The sequence below is a fragment of the Ailuropoda melanoleuca genome, chromosome 6 (assembly GCF_002007445.2).
Source record: "Ailuropoda melanoleuca isolate Jingjing chromosome 6, ASM200744v2, whole genome shotgun sequence".
Lineage (NCBI taxonomy): Eukaryota > Metazoa > Chordata > Mammalia > Carnivora > Ursidae > Ailuropoda > Ailuropoda melanoleuca.
In genome coordinates this window covers 53556461-53570270 of record NC_048223.1, presented here as the reverse complement: position 1 = coordinate 53570270, position 13810 = coordinate 53556461, and the positions used below count along the sequence as shown (strand labels likewise).

Genomic DNA, 13810 nt, shown 5'->3' with positions numbered 1-13810 from the left:
CTGCAGTCTATAGAGAGAGAAAAATTGAAACACCGTGTGCGCTGATGGGAGCATGTGTAGGGTGTGCCTGCAACACTTCGCAGAGGCTGTTCCCTCTATTCGGAATGCTGTGCTCTTACTTTCCTGCTCAGCAGCCTGATGTTTTCTTTCTTGAGCTTCGCCGCAAACCCTCTCCTTTGCCACCTCCTCGCTGACTAAGCACAGCTCATCATTGAGGCTGGTCCCACTGTCGCAGCTATTCAGTGTAGTTGATGGTGTCTCCAGCCGGTGGCTCCTGGGGAGCAAGAACTGTGTCCCCAGTCCAAGGCGTGCGGCAAGCTCTCAAGCGCATGGACCACCTCAGATCACAGCTGAAGAGCTGGACCAAGCAGGGTGAGGTGGATCCAGCGGGCGGAGAGGGTGGGGAGTGTGATTCCCGGAGGAATTAAATGTGAGCTGATCCTTGACTTTGCCAGAGAGTTTGCCAGGTTAATAAGCACCAGGACATGGTCCAGATTTTCCTGGGAAATGGGACGCTACGTTTTTCTCGATCTCTGTTATCTCTCTTTCCACGAGAGCTTCTCTGTGTCGCCACTACTGGCCTCTTGGGCCGGTGATTCTCCTGGGCTGTAGGGGGTTGTCCGGTGCCTTGTGGGATGTTCATCAGCATCCCTGACCTCCCTGCCACCCCCTAGGCACCGACAGCACGTTCTTGCCAACTGGTGACAAAAAAAGTGTCTCCAGACATTTGCCAAATGTCCCGTGGGGCCAAAGTCACCCTGGGTTTAGAACTCAACAAAGCTTGGCTCTTGTTTAGCCTTGAAAAAGCCATTCTATCAAATCGAACGAGCAGGCACAGGAACGAACCGGTCTTACCTGTGTCGAGGATCTGCTATGGACCAGTCAGGCCGTGCTGCGTGTTTTCTGCACATTCTATCTAATCCTCAAATAGGATAATCCCCGTTTCATAGATGAGGAGGCAGGAGCAGAGTCTTCAAGCAGTTGTTCACGGGGCAGAAGGGGGATGCTTCCCGGCCCTAATGTGCTCTGACAAGGCTTGGGGTGCCCTTGTCTGCATGCCTTCCAAGTGACTTCTCCCTTTGCAAACAGTCTTCAATACCTGTGGGAATTGGGGCGCAGAAGAGGGGGTGCAAATAGGCTGAAGGCTAAAAGGAAATCAGATATATGAAATATCTCCAGATACAAAAATAAATACTCTGATAAATACGGACCTTGACAAAAAATCATAGCTAGTTTACCTTCAAGCAATCCTAAAACATAAATATCAAAGCAAAAGAACGCTCTCTGCCAGCTGTCCCTTCAGTGTCCGTGTGAGAAATATGTAGTCCAAATGACTGTTTTCACTAGACTTTGTTCATCAGAATTCTTTCTGCAATTATATTAGCTTTGACTGCAGTTTACAGGCACTGTTCCCTACCCATTGTTTGAAGAAATCATAAGTGAATCTTAGATCCTGAAGGTTTGCAGTGGGCAGAATCCGGCCACACTCCTTCCCTCGTTTTCCCTCATTAAAGAGTAAGGATGGGGTAAGGAGTTGGCTCCTGGGGGCAAAGGGGCCTGCCGTGTGTTTAGAAAGAACTGCTTCTTCTCACTTGTTTTCTATTGCTTGCTGTTTAGCTAGAAATTCTACTAACAAAAGGTTTGGGGCTTGAGGGTGCTGATGCGGATCATGAGTCCAATGTGGACTTTTGTTTTTGAGGTAAGTCCCTGTGATTTCAGCAGCCGCCGTTGTGCATATGCAGTAGGGATGCAAATACTTTGCCAAGCGTCCCTCAGTTCTGTGGTCAAATTGCATAAAGCCTCTGAAAGGCAGCAACCAAGGGAGGCAGCATGATACATCGACTTTTTAAAAACAAGCTTTGTCTTTTTAAAGTGGAATTTTATTCCCATTTTGGCATTCCGGAATGTTCTGTTCGCGACATGAGCAATTGCACCATATTAGGGCACATCTTCCCCACCCCACCCCACCCCCGGCAGCTCGAAATGAATAACAAGAGCTCAGTTCCCAAAGTTTGATTCTGACTGTGCGAGCCTGCAAAGGCTGGATGCCCTTGAAGGACACGTTTGATTGCAGAGGGTTCGTTGACCCTTTTTGTATCCTCCATGCGCTACATGACTGAGCTAAGCGGAGATTCCCGGTCACCAGCCCCTGGACACCGGCTGCCTCTCGACACCTGCCCCCGGACGCTGTACTCCGAGTCGACTTTGCCACCTAGTGGCTGGCTCTGGTATTGCGTCTCCCCGACCAACATAGCTTGGGGGACCATCCTTTTAGCGGCTGCGGACGGTAGTGAAGGGTGACAGGTAACAGAGACCCTCTCAGCAAAGAAGGCGAAGAGAGACCCACAACAAGCCCTGAAAAATGTTGTGTCCTGCGTTCTGAATATGGAGGCAGCACTAAATAATTGATCTTAGGAAAAAAGCATGGTTGCAAACTGCAAAGGTATTTTTGGGTTTTTGCACGATTTTTCATAATTGTTCACGATTAAAATAACACTCAGGACCTGACTGAAAGTTGGGAGGAGGTGGGATCTTGCTCCCTGGCCACATACGGACACCCCCTTACTAGATCTAGCCTCACTGTGAATAGAACGGGGCACCAGAAATGCACCCTACTTGGGCTGAGGATAGAAGATGTGTGCTGTGCAGACATGGCCGAGGCGAAGGTCCCTCTGAGGAACGAATGGAAGAAAGTTCCCCACAGCGGTGGGGAGAGATGGTCCATGACCGACAGAAGGACTAGGATTTACTGTGTGTCACATAGGACATGAGCCATTTACGCATTAAATGTATATCATCTTTTCAATTCATTAATATTCTGACAAGGGAGTAAGGAATTGTATTTTTAATTTTACTTTATTATATTTTTTTGAGAGAGAAATTGCAAGGGGTGGGGCAGAGGGAGAGAGAGACTCTTAAGCAGGCTGCACGCCCAGCACGGAGCTGGACACGGGGCTCGATCCCATGACCCTGAGATCATGACCTGAGCCAAAATCAAAAGTCGGATGCTCAACTGACTGAGCTCCCCAGGCGCCCCAGGAATTTTATTTTTATATAACAACTTAAATCTCCATTTTCGGGCCCCATTCTGCATCAGGAGTCAGCACACACTTAGCAGCATACGGAACATCCATTTACCATCTATTATTTACTGTTCACTGTCACCAGTCCTCATGGACCCTGTCCTCATGGACCCTCTCCTCATGGACCTTGTCCTCATGGAGAGCCAGCATCAGGGTGGAGGGCAGGATTCCAGGACTTCCCCCTCAGCTCTCTTCCCTGCATCCCTCTGGCTTTGGAAACGTGTGTTGTTCTCATTAGGGACATTACAGGTCAAGCTGAAGCTGTCTTCGTCTGTCACCCTCACCCTGGTTGTCTTCCCCGTCCAGGACATCATTGCCAATGTACAGTTTGCAACTTTGTCTTTTTAGGAGACTTTTAAACATACAAATATCTATATGTGATACACGCTATTTTTGTATGTATTTTGTTGCTACCTAAATCATATCATGTTTATTCATCACCCCACAACTTGTTTTTTCTTACTCACCAATATATTTTTAGAGCTTTTAAAACTTTCTCTATTTATGCATACATCTGTAACTTTCTATATATGTGTGTATGCAGCCGTGAAAGTGTTGCCAAGACCAAAATCATGAAGCTTATCCCATGTTTTCTTCTGGAATTACAGCCTCAGGGCTTATGTTTCAGGCAACAGATGATAGATACATAGATGATCGATTGATCAATAAACTTTTTTCTGCTGTATTCCCCTTTATTACCAGATTTTCTTATCCACTGTCAAACTGATGATGCTTCAGCAAACATCCTATGTACGTCCCCTTGTGTAGGACTATCAGCAAGACTTTCTAGAGGACAGGAACCTAGAAATTAAACTGCTGGCTCCTGGTGTGCGTACTTTTTCCATGGGATTAATCCAGCTCAATCACCTTTTCATAGTAGTTGTATCGATGTATTTACTTCAATGGGGTGAGGAGGGACCTGTCCTATTTGCCTGATGTTTCAGCCAGTACACCATTCCTTGATGTTTAAAGACTCCAATGTTTAAAGCTCTGTGTCTACCAGAGTGTTTCAAGTCCACTTTAAAAAGCAAACTTTGAGGGGCGCCTGGGGGCTCAGTCAGTTGAGCGTCCAACTCTTGGTTTTGGCTCAGGTCATGATCTCAGGGCCATGGGATGGAGCTCTGCATCCGGCTCCCCACTCAGCAGGGAGCCTGCTTGTCTCATCTCCCTCTGTCTCTGTCTCCCTCTCTCCCAAATAAATAAAAAGCAAACTTTGGGCTTGGTCTCCCTGTGTTCCTGCGGCAACAACCCAACACTGAGGACCAGAGAGGCTGGCCTCGGTGGAAGGTGGGTGGCAGGTCAGTGAAGACTCCCAAGAACCAGCTCACCACACTGCGCTCCTTGCCCTCTTCCTAACCCGTAAAGAGTAGGTGGTGGCATTCCAGGGGTTGCATTTGTTTTTCCTTCTCACTTAACATGAGATCGACCTCCTGAAAAAAGAATTTAAGCACATGCTGCAGTGCTGTTAGTTGCGGATACAACGCGGTACAGGACGTCTCCAGCCCGGACACACCTTGCGTCATGTCTGTCCCCTGAATAAGGAGTTTCTTGTTCCCTTGCTCCCGAACACCCGGCAGCCGTGAATCTACTCTCTGCTTCTATGCGTTCTGCTATTTCAGACCCTCAGATAGGTGAATAATGCAGTATTTGTCCTTCTGTGACTGGCTTATCTCACTTAGCACAACGTCCTCAGGGTCCCTCTGTGTTGTCACATAATCCATTCTTTCCTTTTTTTAAGGCTGAAAACGATTCCACTGTACGCACACGCCGTATGTCCTTCATCCGTTCATCCGTCCATAGATGTTTAGTTTGTTTCTCTGTCGTGGCTACTGTTAATAGCGCTCCGAGGAACAGGGGCGTGTGGAGAGGGGCTAATTTCGGTTCTTGTGGGTAAATACCCAGGGAGTGTTGCCAAGGACAGCGTCATGAGGCTCATAGCCCGTGTCCTTTTTCTTTAGAGTTGTATGTCTTATGTGTAAGTCTTGCATCCATTTTGTGTTGACTTTTGTGTATGGTATAAGATGGGGTCCAGAGTCATTCCTTTGCCTAGAGCTGTCCAGTGTTCCCAACGTCTTTGTTGGAATCCTCGTCTATTCCCGGCACCCTTGTCAAAAACCAGTTGGCCATATATACATGGATGTATTTCTGAGAACTCCTTCTGGTCACCCGGGTCTACATGTCCAGTATCCTACTCCTTCAATTACCATAGCTCTGTGATAGATTTTTAAATCCGGGATTGTGTTGTCTCTAGCTTTGTTCTTCTCTCCCGAGATAGTTTTGGTTCTTCAGGGCCCTTTGTGGTTCCACACAGGCAGTCCATCTTTACAGAGGGAAAAGTGTGCTCTCAGGGAAGTCAGGACTTTGGCCAAGTTTGCCCTCCTTCTCAGCCAACCCATAACTCAACCCCAAATCAAACCAGCTCTGAAGACCACGGTTCTTCAAATACCTTTGGCAGCTTTCCCATGAAAAGTTATTACTGATAACACCAACTTCATATTTATTCATAGAAGTGATGTTCGTGCATCTCATTGTATCACAGCATCAGAGGAGTGCCCATGAATTGTAGACATTTCTCCCCTCATAGCTGTAAGGCTTAACAGGTTTGTTTTTTTTTAAGATTTTATTTATTTATTAGACAGAGATAGAGACAGCCAGTGAGAGAGGGAACACAAGCAGGGGGAGTGGGAGAGGAAGAAGCAGGCTCATAGCAGAGGAGCCTGATGTGGGGCTCGATACCAGAACGCTGGGATCACGCCCTGAGCCGAAGGCAGACGCTTAACCGCTGTGCCACCCAGGCGCCCCATGGCTTAACAGGTTTTAACGTGCTTTGTCCATAATTTCCACTTCCTATTCAAAAGGCTTTCTTTTCCTCACTGCCAGATTCACATCCTTTTTGCTTTCATGTATGAAGATATCAGAAGGAGACAAGTGTAGTTATTTGGAGTGAATATGTGATTATTAACTATAAACTTATTATTATCCTTTGGATGTTGTATCACATGGTGGGATTACAGGTCACTCTCCTTGAAGGGTCCTTTTGCGATAGTAAAATTTTTGCTCAGTTCACAGTCTATCTCCATGGTACGATGGACAGAGACAAGAATATTTTTAAAATAAGAAAAAGCACATATCTGAAACTTTTAAGGGGTATTCAATATTGAATTGGTGTTGAATTATAAAGAGAACAATGGGGCCACCGGTAGATATGCCAAAGAATTTAGGTCAAAGATCCCCCATCTAACAGTTTGTGGCTCACAGCATTTCTAGTGATTAAGCCAAGAAGCTGCTAGGCTTCAGGAGCCCCAGAGCAGGTATTTAATGAACCCAATAGAGAGAGCTAGTCCCACCCATGGGTAGCACTCAGTTCTGGTTTCTTTTACATTCGGTGTTCCAACAAAGTATAATTGCAATGGAATATTATATAATTTGTGGTGCTCTCCAGATTCACAGGATGAAATGAACCAAAAGAGAAGAATTGACCTAAGGCATATCCCCCAAATTCCTACTTATATTCTTCACTAACATTGGTCAGCTGAGCAAATTAATTTACTCTTGAATTTTTACAAACATAATATGATTACCTGCAGGGAGCAATTTGACATTGCCTAAATACTCGATGCTTTTTAAAAACTGTGTTATTCATACGCCGTATCTCATCTAGGGGTAAGTCCGTGGAGGGGAGGGTCCCGACTTACTGAATTCAGTGGCACCAATCACAATGACCTAAAGCTACCAGTGGTTCAATGACAAGTGTCGATGCTGAGGGTGATGTTATGTTGACTGGGACTGTTTGGGCTGCAGATAGCATAGGCAACAAAGGAAATGGTTGGCTCCCACAACCTGCAAGGTCAAGGAGGAAGGGTTGACTTCAGGAATGGCTAGATCCAGGTTTTTTGAGAAGACATCATAATCATGCTGTCTCCACGCTCCACATTGCCTGCCATCTTTCTCTTCTACGTGTGCTTGCTTCTCAGGTTTTCCATGAGGATATAAATAGGTCACCAGCACCTAGAAACCCTGAAGAACACAGAATTACCCTCTCTCTTTCCAGAATCCATATCAGCTCCCTTACTTTACTCTTACTGCTCCTGTTTGCATGATATTCAGGCCCACTGCGGAGGCAGAGGAGTCAGGGGCCGTGTGCTTGATGCCCTTCTGGAAACACGTACTGTGGAGGACAGGTCATTTCCAAAAGAACGGCTGAAGGAGAGACAAAGAGCAGGCATCCACTGCATGACGTTGACAAGAAGAAACAAAGATGAGAGGAGACAGACGTAGCATCAACACAACTACAAAGCTCTGGGATTATTGGCCATTGTAGCTCTTTATAAGAAAATCGGCCAGGCAGGAGCTGCGAAAATAAGTCTCCAGAACATGATCAGCAACATGGAAACATGATGGCAGAGACTTAGAAGGTGTTTTAAGAATTTTAAAAGGTGCTGTGGGAGGTGAGAGCACACAGCAGAGGGCGGGGGGGGGGCAGGAAGAAGGGAGGAATGTCATAGGGGCTGCAGTCCAACCCAAGCACAGACAAGAAACTTAGCCGGAAGCTTTGTCCAGGAAGTGTTGGAATGAAAGATGTTGGGGAGAGAAAGCTGTCCAGAGAGTGTGTAGAAGGCAAAGGGAAATGCATGACTAAGTGCGATCATGTGAAGAAGGGTAATAGCCCTCTGAGCACAGGTTGGGGAGGACAGTGGAGGGACACCTCACCTTCCAGGAGGAAGTGGCTGTTCACCTCGGAGACAGGACGTCGAGCTGAGGTGTGTGGTTCAAGTCAGGTCTGTTCTCATCTATCCATATGGGTGCAGGTGTGAGGGAGAAGATGGGCAGACACCCTTAGAGACTGTGGGAGCCTGGGAACCGGGTGGAGGGAGACAGCAGATGGATCTTCTGCATTTGCATCCGGGAAGAAACCCTAAATGCAGGTGAGTACCCAGACAGCATGGAGCGCTTCCCAAACACGGACATCGCTCAGCGGGAGCAAGCTAGAGATACGGACGACTGCCCCCAACAAAACCCAGAGGAGTGAAAAGAAGTAAGGAAGAACACCCCATCCGTCGCCTATAATTGGAAATCAGTTCATTGTAGGAGATGTCATCTATGGATCACACAGATGTTCTTAAACTGCTCTTCTCTGTAATAGAAAAATTCGTTAGAATATTTAGACAATTTAATTTTTGTACTTACTTCAAATCGTGCTTAAGTTAATATATGTCAGTGTATATATGTATGTAAGTGTATGTAAAATTTATGCGTGTGCTTGTGTATGTCCAACCATTTATGTTTTTCATGTATGTATACATACACCCACAATGCATGTAGACCACACATGCAGACTGTCAGCTCCTGGGATCTGGGAATTTGTGCATGATTCGGACAGATGTTGCTAAATTACCTCTCACATTGCTGACCAATTTACACTGTAGCCAAGAAGAGGAAATTCTTTCCTTCACACTGTTGTCCACACTGCCTGTATCCAATCATTTATATTTTGCTCATCTTTTAGGTGACAAATGGTATCTCATTTAATTTTTAAATGCACATTAGTTCTACTTTAAAAGGTGTGTAACAAGTTTTAGCCAGTTGGGCAAGGCTAGTGGTGTGCGGCATCTGGAGAGGCTGGTGGAAAGTTAGAGAAACATCATGGGGCAATGATTGAGGTGTGAATCTCTCCCCCCTCCTTCCTTACTCATTAGCTTGATCTTTGGACGCATTACTTAACTCCGTGTCTCCGTTTCTTATAAAATGTGATTATTTTAAGGATTAAATAAGATAAAGCATATGGTGATTTGCACAACATCTATCACGTAGGAAGTGTCCGATCTGTGTTCTCTGTTGGTCATTTATTATTGCACTATGTTGAGCTTTGAGCATCCTGAAAGCCAAAACCAAGTGAGTTCATTGTTCAATAAAAAGAACAGTAAAATAACAACAGACCCTATGCTTCTGTCACGCACAGCTCTGTGTCAGGCTCTGTACTAAGCACAGGACATATAGTAAAACATTTCAGTGAGACACAAAGTTTCCTTGACCATTTACTGTTGAATTCTGGGTTAAATTTCTCAACAGTTTATTCTATTATACAGAACGTTTCATTCCTATTTTTCATGCGGCAACTAGTACTCCAAAATAGTTAAGTCATACCCAAGATCCCACCCGCAGGAAGTGGCTGACCTGAGATTTGAACCTACGCCTGCGGGACTGCAAAGTCTTCCTGCCGCACGTTGAGGCCACTCCAGAAAGCTGCGTGTGAATCTGACTGCGCTCTGTGGGGAGACTGACGTGCGATGTCTACAGGCGTGATGCGAGGCTCTTGCCAGGCGATGCGTGTGCATGTTTGCATGTAGAGCTTGGAGTTGAACGCTTTTTAGAGCAAGAGCCTAAACACAAGTGTCCCCAGTAGTATTTTGTTAGGCTTATCAAACACCGAATTCATACAATGACACTCATCGAGGAATAATTTCCTGGGTCAAGTCCACGGTGGCTGGTGACGTAGCCAACAACCGCGGAGGCCCCGAGGGGAGGGGGCGGGTCTCACCCAAAGCTCTCGAGACAGCCCGGGGGTCTTCCTGGTGATGCAGTCACTGTAATGGTTCTTAGTTATTGATTTATTTGGATTAACAAGGGTTGGAAAGGATTAGTTGCAGTTTTGCAAGTCTGTACAGAAACGTGTGCGTGTGGTGCTAAAATACGTTCTCATCGCCGAAGTGAAACTGTCCAAATACTGGAAATATCCAAAACTGATAGGGTCAGTTCGGAATATTCCGGCAAAATCCTGCATATTATCAAGCACATGACAGCTGCCTTGTATACTGTTACCAACCATTACACAGAACCGATACACTGCTTTTCTGTCCGAGTCTTCAGAAGGTGATAGGCTGGGAAGTGGTTTACACCTGTTGCCTCCCTTGCTCTGAGCTGATGCTGCTCGCGCCGGTGAGGCTGAAATGCTTGCATCCGCCTCCAGCCTGGCATGGGCACGTGCCCGGCTGCATAAAATGCAGACGAATAAGATCAGCTTGTCGCGGAGCGCAATGATAAAGCATTCCGGCACAAGTCGCGTAGACGCATCTCATATCATCCCCCTTCTCTTTAAAATAAGAGAAGGAAGATTTTGTTGGATCGGCGCATGATGCGGAAGTGCATGTGTTATATCCTTAGAAATAAGGGCAATGCGGCCGGAGAGAGCCCTGCGCGGTGCGCGCCCCCAGCTAACCGTGCTCAAACAGATGGGTCTCTACGGGCTCCCGGCTCCTCGCCCTAAAGTAAGAGAAAGAGCTGGATGTTTCTGGCCTGAGAGTCAGCATCTTGTAAGAGGTCTTCCACGTATTTTAAAAGTCGTGCAATGCAGAGAACCAATCCAGCGAAGGCAGACGTTCTCTTAACTGCGTCTTTTCTCTCCTCTCTCCCCAGACTATGTCCGAGAATCACAATGAGCTGGCTCACTAACAGTACAGCCTCGCCTTTGTTTCCAAACATCAGCGCGTCCTGGGTGCACGGCCCCTCGGATGCAGGGCTGCCCCCGGGCACGGCCACCCACTTTGGCAGCTACAACCTCTCTCAAGCAGCTGGGAATCTCTCCTCTGCCAATGGCACCGCCGGTGACCCGCTGGGAGGTCACACCATCTGGCAGGTGGTCTTCATCGCATTCTTAACGGGCGTCCTGGCCTTGGTGACCATCATCGGCAACATCCTGGTGATCGTGGCCTTCAAGGTCAACAAGCAGCTGAAGACGGTCAATAACTACTTCCTCTTAAGTCTGGCCTGTGCGGATCTGATTATCGGGGTCATTTCCATGAATCTGTTTACCACCTACATCATCATGAATCGATGGGCTTTGGGCAACCTGGCCTGTGACCTCTGGCTCTCCATTGACTACGTGGCTAGCAACGCCTCGGTCATGAATCTTCTGGTCATCAGCTTTGACAGGTACTTCTCCATCACGCGGCCGCTCACCTACCGAGCCAAACGAACGACAAAGCGAGCTGGCGTGATGATAGGCCTGGCGTGGGTCATCTCCTTCGTGCTCTGGGCCCCCGCCATCTTGTTCTGGCAGTACTTCGTCGGGAAGAGGACCGTGCCGCCTGGCGAGTGCTTCATCCAGTTCCTCAGCGAGCCCACCATTACATTCGGCACGGCCATCGCTGCCTTCTACATGCCTGTCACCATCATGACTATTTTGTACTGGAGGATCTATAAGGAAACCGAAAAACGCACCAAAGAGCTCGCCGGGCTGCAGGCCTCGGGGACGGAAGCGGAGGCCGAGAACTTTGTCCCCCCCACGGGCAGCTCTCGGAGCGGCAGCAGCTACGAGCTGCAGCAGCAGAGCCTGAAGCGCTCGGCCAGGAGGCGGTACGGCCGCTGCCACTTCTGGTTCGCCGCCAAGAGCTGGAAGCCCAGCGCCGAGCACATGGAGCCCGACCACAGTAGCAGCGACAGCTGGAACAACAACGATGCCGCGGCGTCCCTGGAGAACTCCGCGTCCTCTGACGAGGAGGACATCGGCTCCGAGACCAGGGCCATCTACTCCATCGTGCTCAAGCTGCCGGGTCACAGCACCATTCTCAACTCCACCAAGTTACCCTCCTCGGACAACCTGCAGGTGCCCGACGAGGAGCTGGGCGCGGCCGACCTGGACAGGAAAGCCGGCAAGCTGCAGGCCCAGAAGAGCGTGGACGACGCAGCCGGCTTCCAGAAGAGCTTCTCCAAGCTTCCCATCCAGCTGGAGTCGGCCGTGGACACGGCCAAGGCGTCGGAGGCCAACTCGTCGGTGGGCAAGAGCACGGCCACGCTACCTCTGTCCTTCAAGGAAGCCACTCTGGCCAAGAGGTTTGCCCTGAAGACCCGAAGCCAGATCACCAAGCGGAAGCGGATGTCGCTCATCAAGGAGAAGAAGGCGGCCCAGACCCTCAGCGCCATCCTGCTGGCCTTCATCATCACCTGGACCCCCTACAATATCATGGTTCTGGTGAACACCTTTTGTGACAGCTGCATTCCCAAAACCTATTGGAATCTGGGCTACTGGCTGTGCTACATCAACAGCACCGTGAACCCCGTGTGCTATGCGCTGTGTAACAAAACATTCAGAACCACTTTCAAGATGCTGCTCCTGTGCCAGTGCGGCCGGCACAAGCGGCGGAAGCAGCAGTACCAGCAGAGACAGTCCGTGGTCCTCCACAGGCGCGGGCCCGAGCAGGCCCTGTAGGGGGCGCTGTGCAGCGCGGCGGCCAGACGCACGGGGCCGCCCACAGACCTTAGGAGGGCGCCGGCGGAGGGGGGTGATTCCCGGGGGCCATAAAAATGGGATTTGTTGCTGTTGTTTTTTTAATCACCCAGAGAATGAAGGAAGCTCCCTGTTTACTGACCCATTCAATAAGTCCATTTTAATACAGAAAGATACCAATTCAGCAAAAAAAAAAAAAAAGCATATTCCTGAATATAAAGAAATTTATTCTGAAATAGATTTTAAGTGTTTTTTTCTCAAAGAGGAAAAATGTGTTTCATAGCAATTCCACACCCAAATTGATCTGCTGGGTTCTTTGAATTCCCATTAGCGCTGGCTTCTCAGATGAGCCTAACTAGCCGAGCCGGTTGCCACGTTCCTTCCGAGGGGCCCACATGGCTCGATCCGGATCCCACGTGGAACTCGTCAGGCTAGTGAATTCGTGGTTCTGAAATTGTTTCATAACGTTGCAAAGCTGAACCTTCTTGTCCCAACAGAGCTTTCCTGTCTTCTTTGGTGTGTTGTTAAACTCTATTTGTGGACTTGATTCTTGCAAAGTACTGTTTTGTGCAGTTCCAGTTTCGTACCAATAAAAATTATATAAGTATATATATATGTGTGTGTGTGCGTGTGTGTGTGAGAGAGTTCTGCACACACACACACACACACAGTGTATATAATATAGTGGGAATCACTGAGCTGGCAAATTATTCTTGCAATACATGCTTTCAGTACTCTGATAACTGAAGTTCTCTAGGATCCTAACACAACATAAAAGTGAAATAAACCCACTGTAATGTTTTGGAAACCAGGGCTTTTTTTTTTTTTCCCCCCGCCCCACAAACCACCCTGGGGAATGTGCAGCGGGCATGGCCGGCCCCGGCGGGAGCGCGCAGAGTGGCCGGCCCCCGAGGCAGGTGCAGCACCGAGGCCGGGCCGGACTCCGAGTGCACGCGGTGCGCTCCACTCGTCTCCTCGACAGAGCGCCGCAAACCCGGCCCCTCTGAGCTCCGACCACGAAGCACGTCCACGGGGTTGAATCTGATCATCCAAATCTGAATGTTGCCCAACAAAATTTCTGCTGTCTCAACTGCTCGAAACTCGTAGTGTCACGCTTGAATGTCACCTGCAGCAGTATTTCTGGCATGGCACTAGTGACACGGCGGGGCGGGGGGGGAGTACGTGGTGTTTGCGGTCTTGCTACCTGGCCCCTTCGAAATGCAAAAGGGCTTCCACCTGTGCTGCCTAGCTGTGGCCAGCGCTTTCCGGGGTTCCTTGTGTGGCCCTCACCTAGTCACAGGTGGGGTTCGGGAACTCACGTGTCCTCTGAAGAAAGTATTAACACTTTGGAAAGTATTGCTTCAAGTCGATTTCCTTACGTTTCGAAAAAATGATTTTGTATCTCCTTTGAATTGATCCCAAAGCGCAATGTTGTATTGGGGGGTGGGGGGGAGGGGTGCCGTCGTTGCTTGTGATTTTTGTCACTGCTGTAGTCGTTGGGGTT

General features: G+C 48.4%; 1 protein-coding gene across 14 annotated transcripts in view; it reads left to right on the top strand.

The window, feature by feature from the left end:
* The window catches only part of CHRM3 (cholinergic receptor muscarinic 3), a 465054-nt gene extending 452547 nt beyond the window's left edge, over nt 1-12507 (top strand). For all 14 annotated transcript variants that reach the window (XM_034662432.1, XM_034662431.1, XM_034662430.1 and 11 more), the window contains one exon: nt 10497-12507. In XM_034662432.1, the coding sequence (XP_034518323.1) occupies nt 10497-12288 (1792 nt within the window). In that variant the 3' untranslated portion in view covers nt 12289-12507. The remainder of the gene's footprint in view (nt 1-10496) is intronic.
* Nucleotides 12508-13810: the final 1303 nt, after the last annotated feature.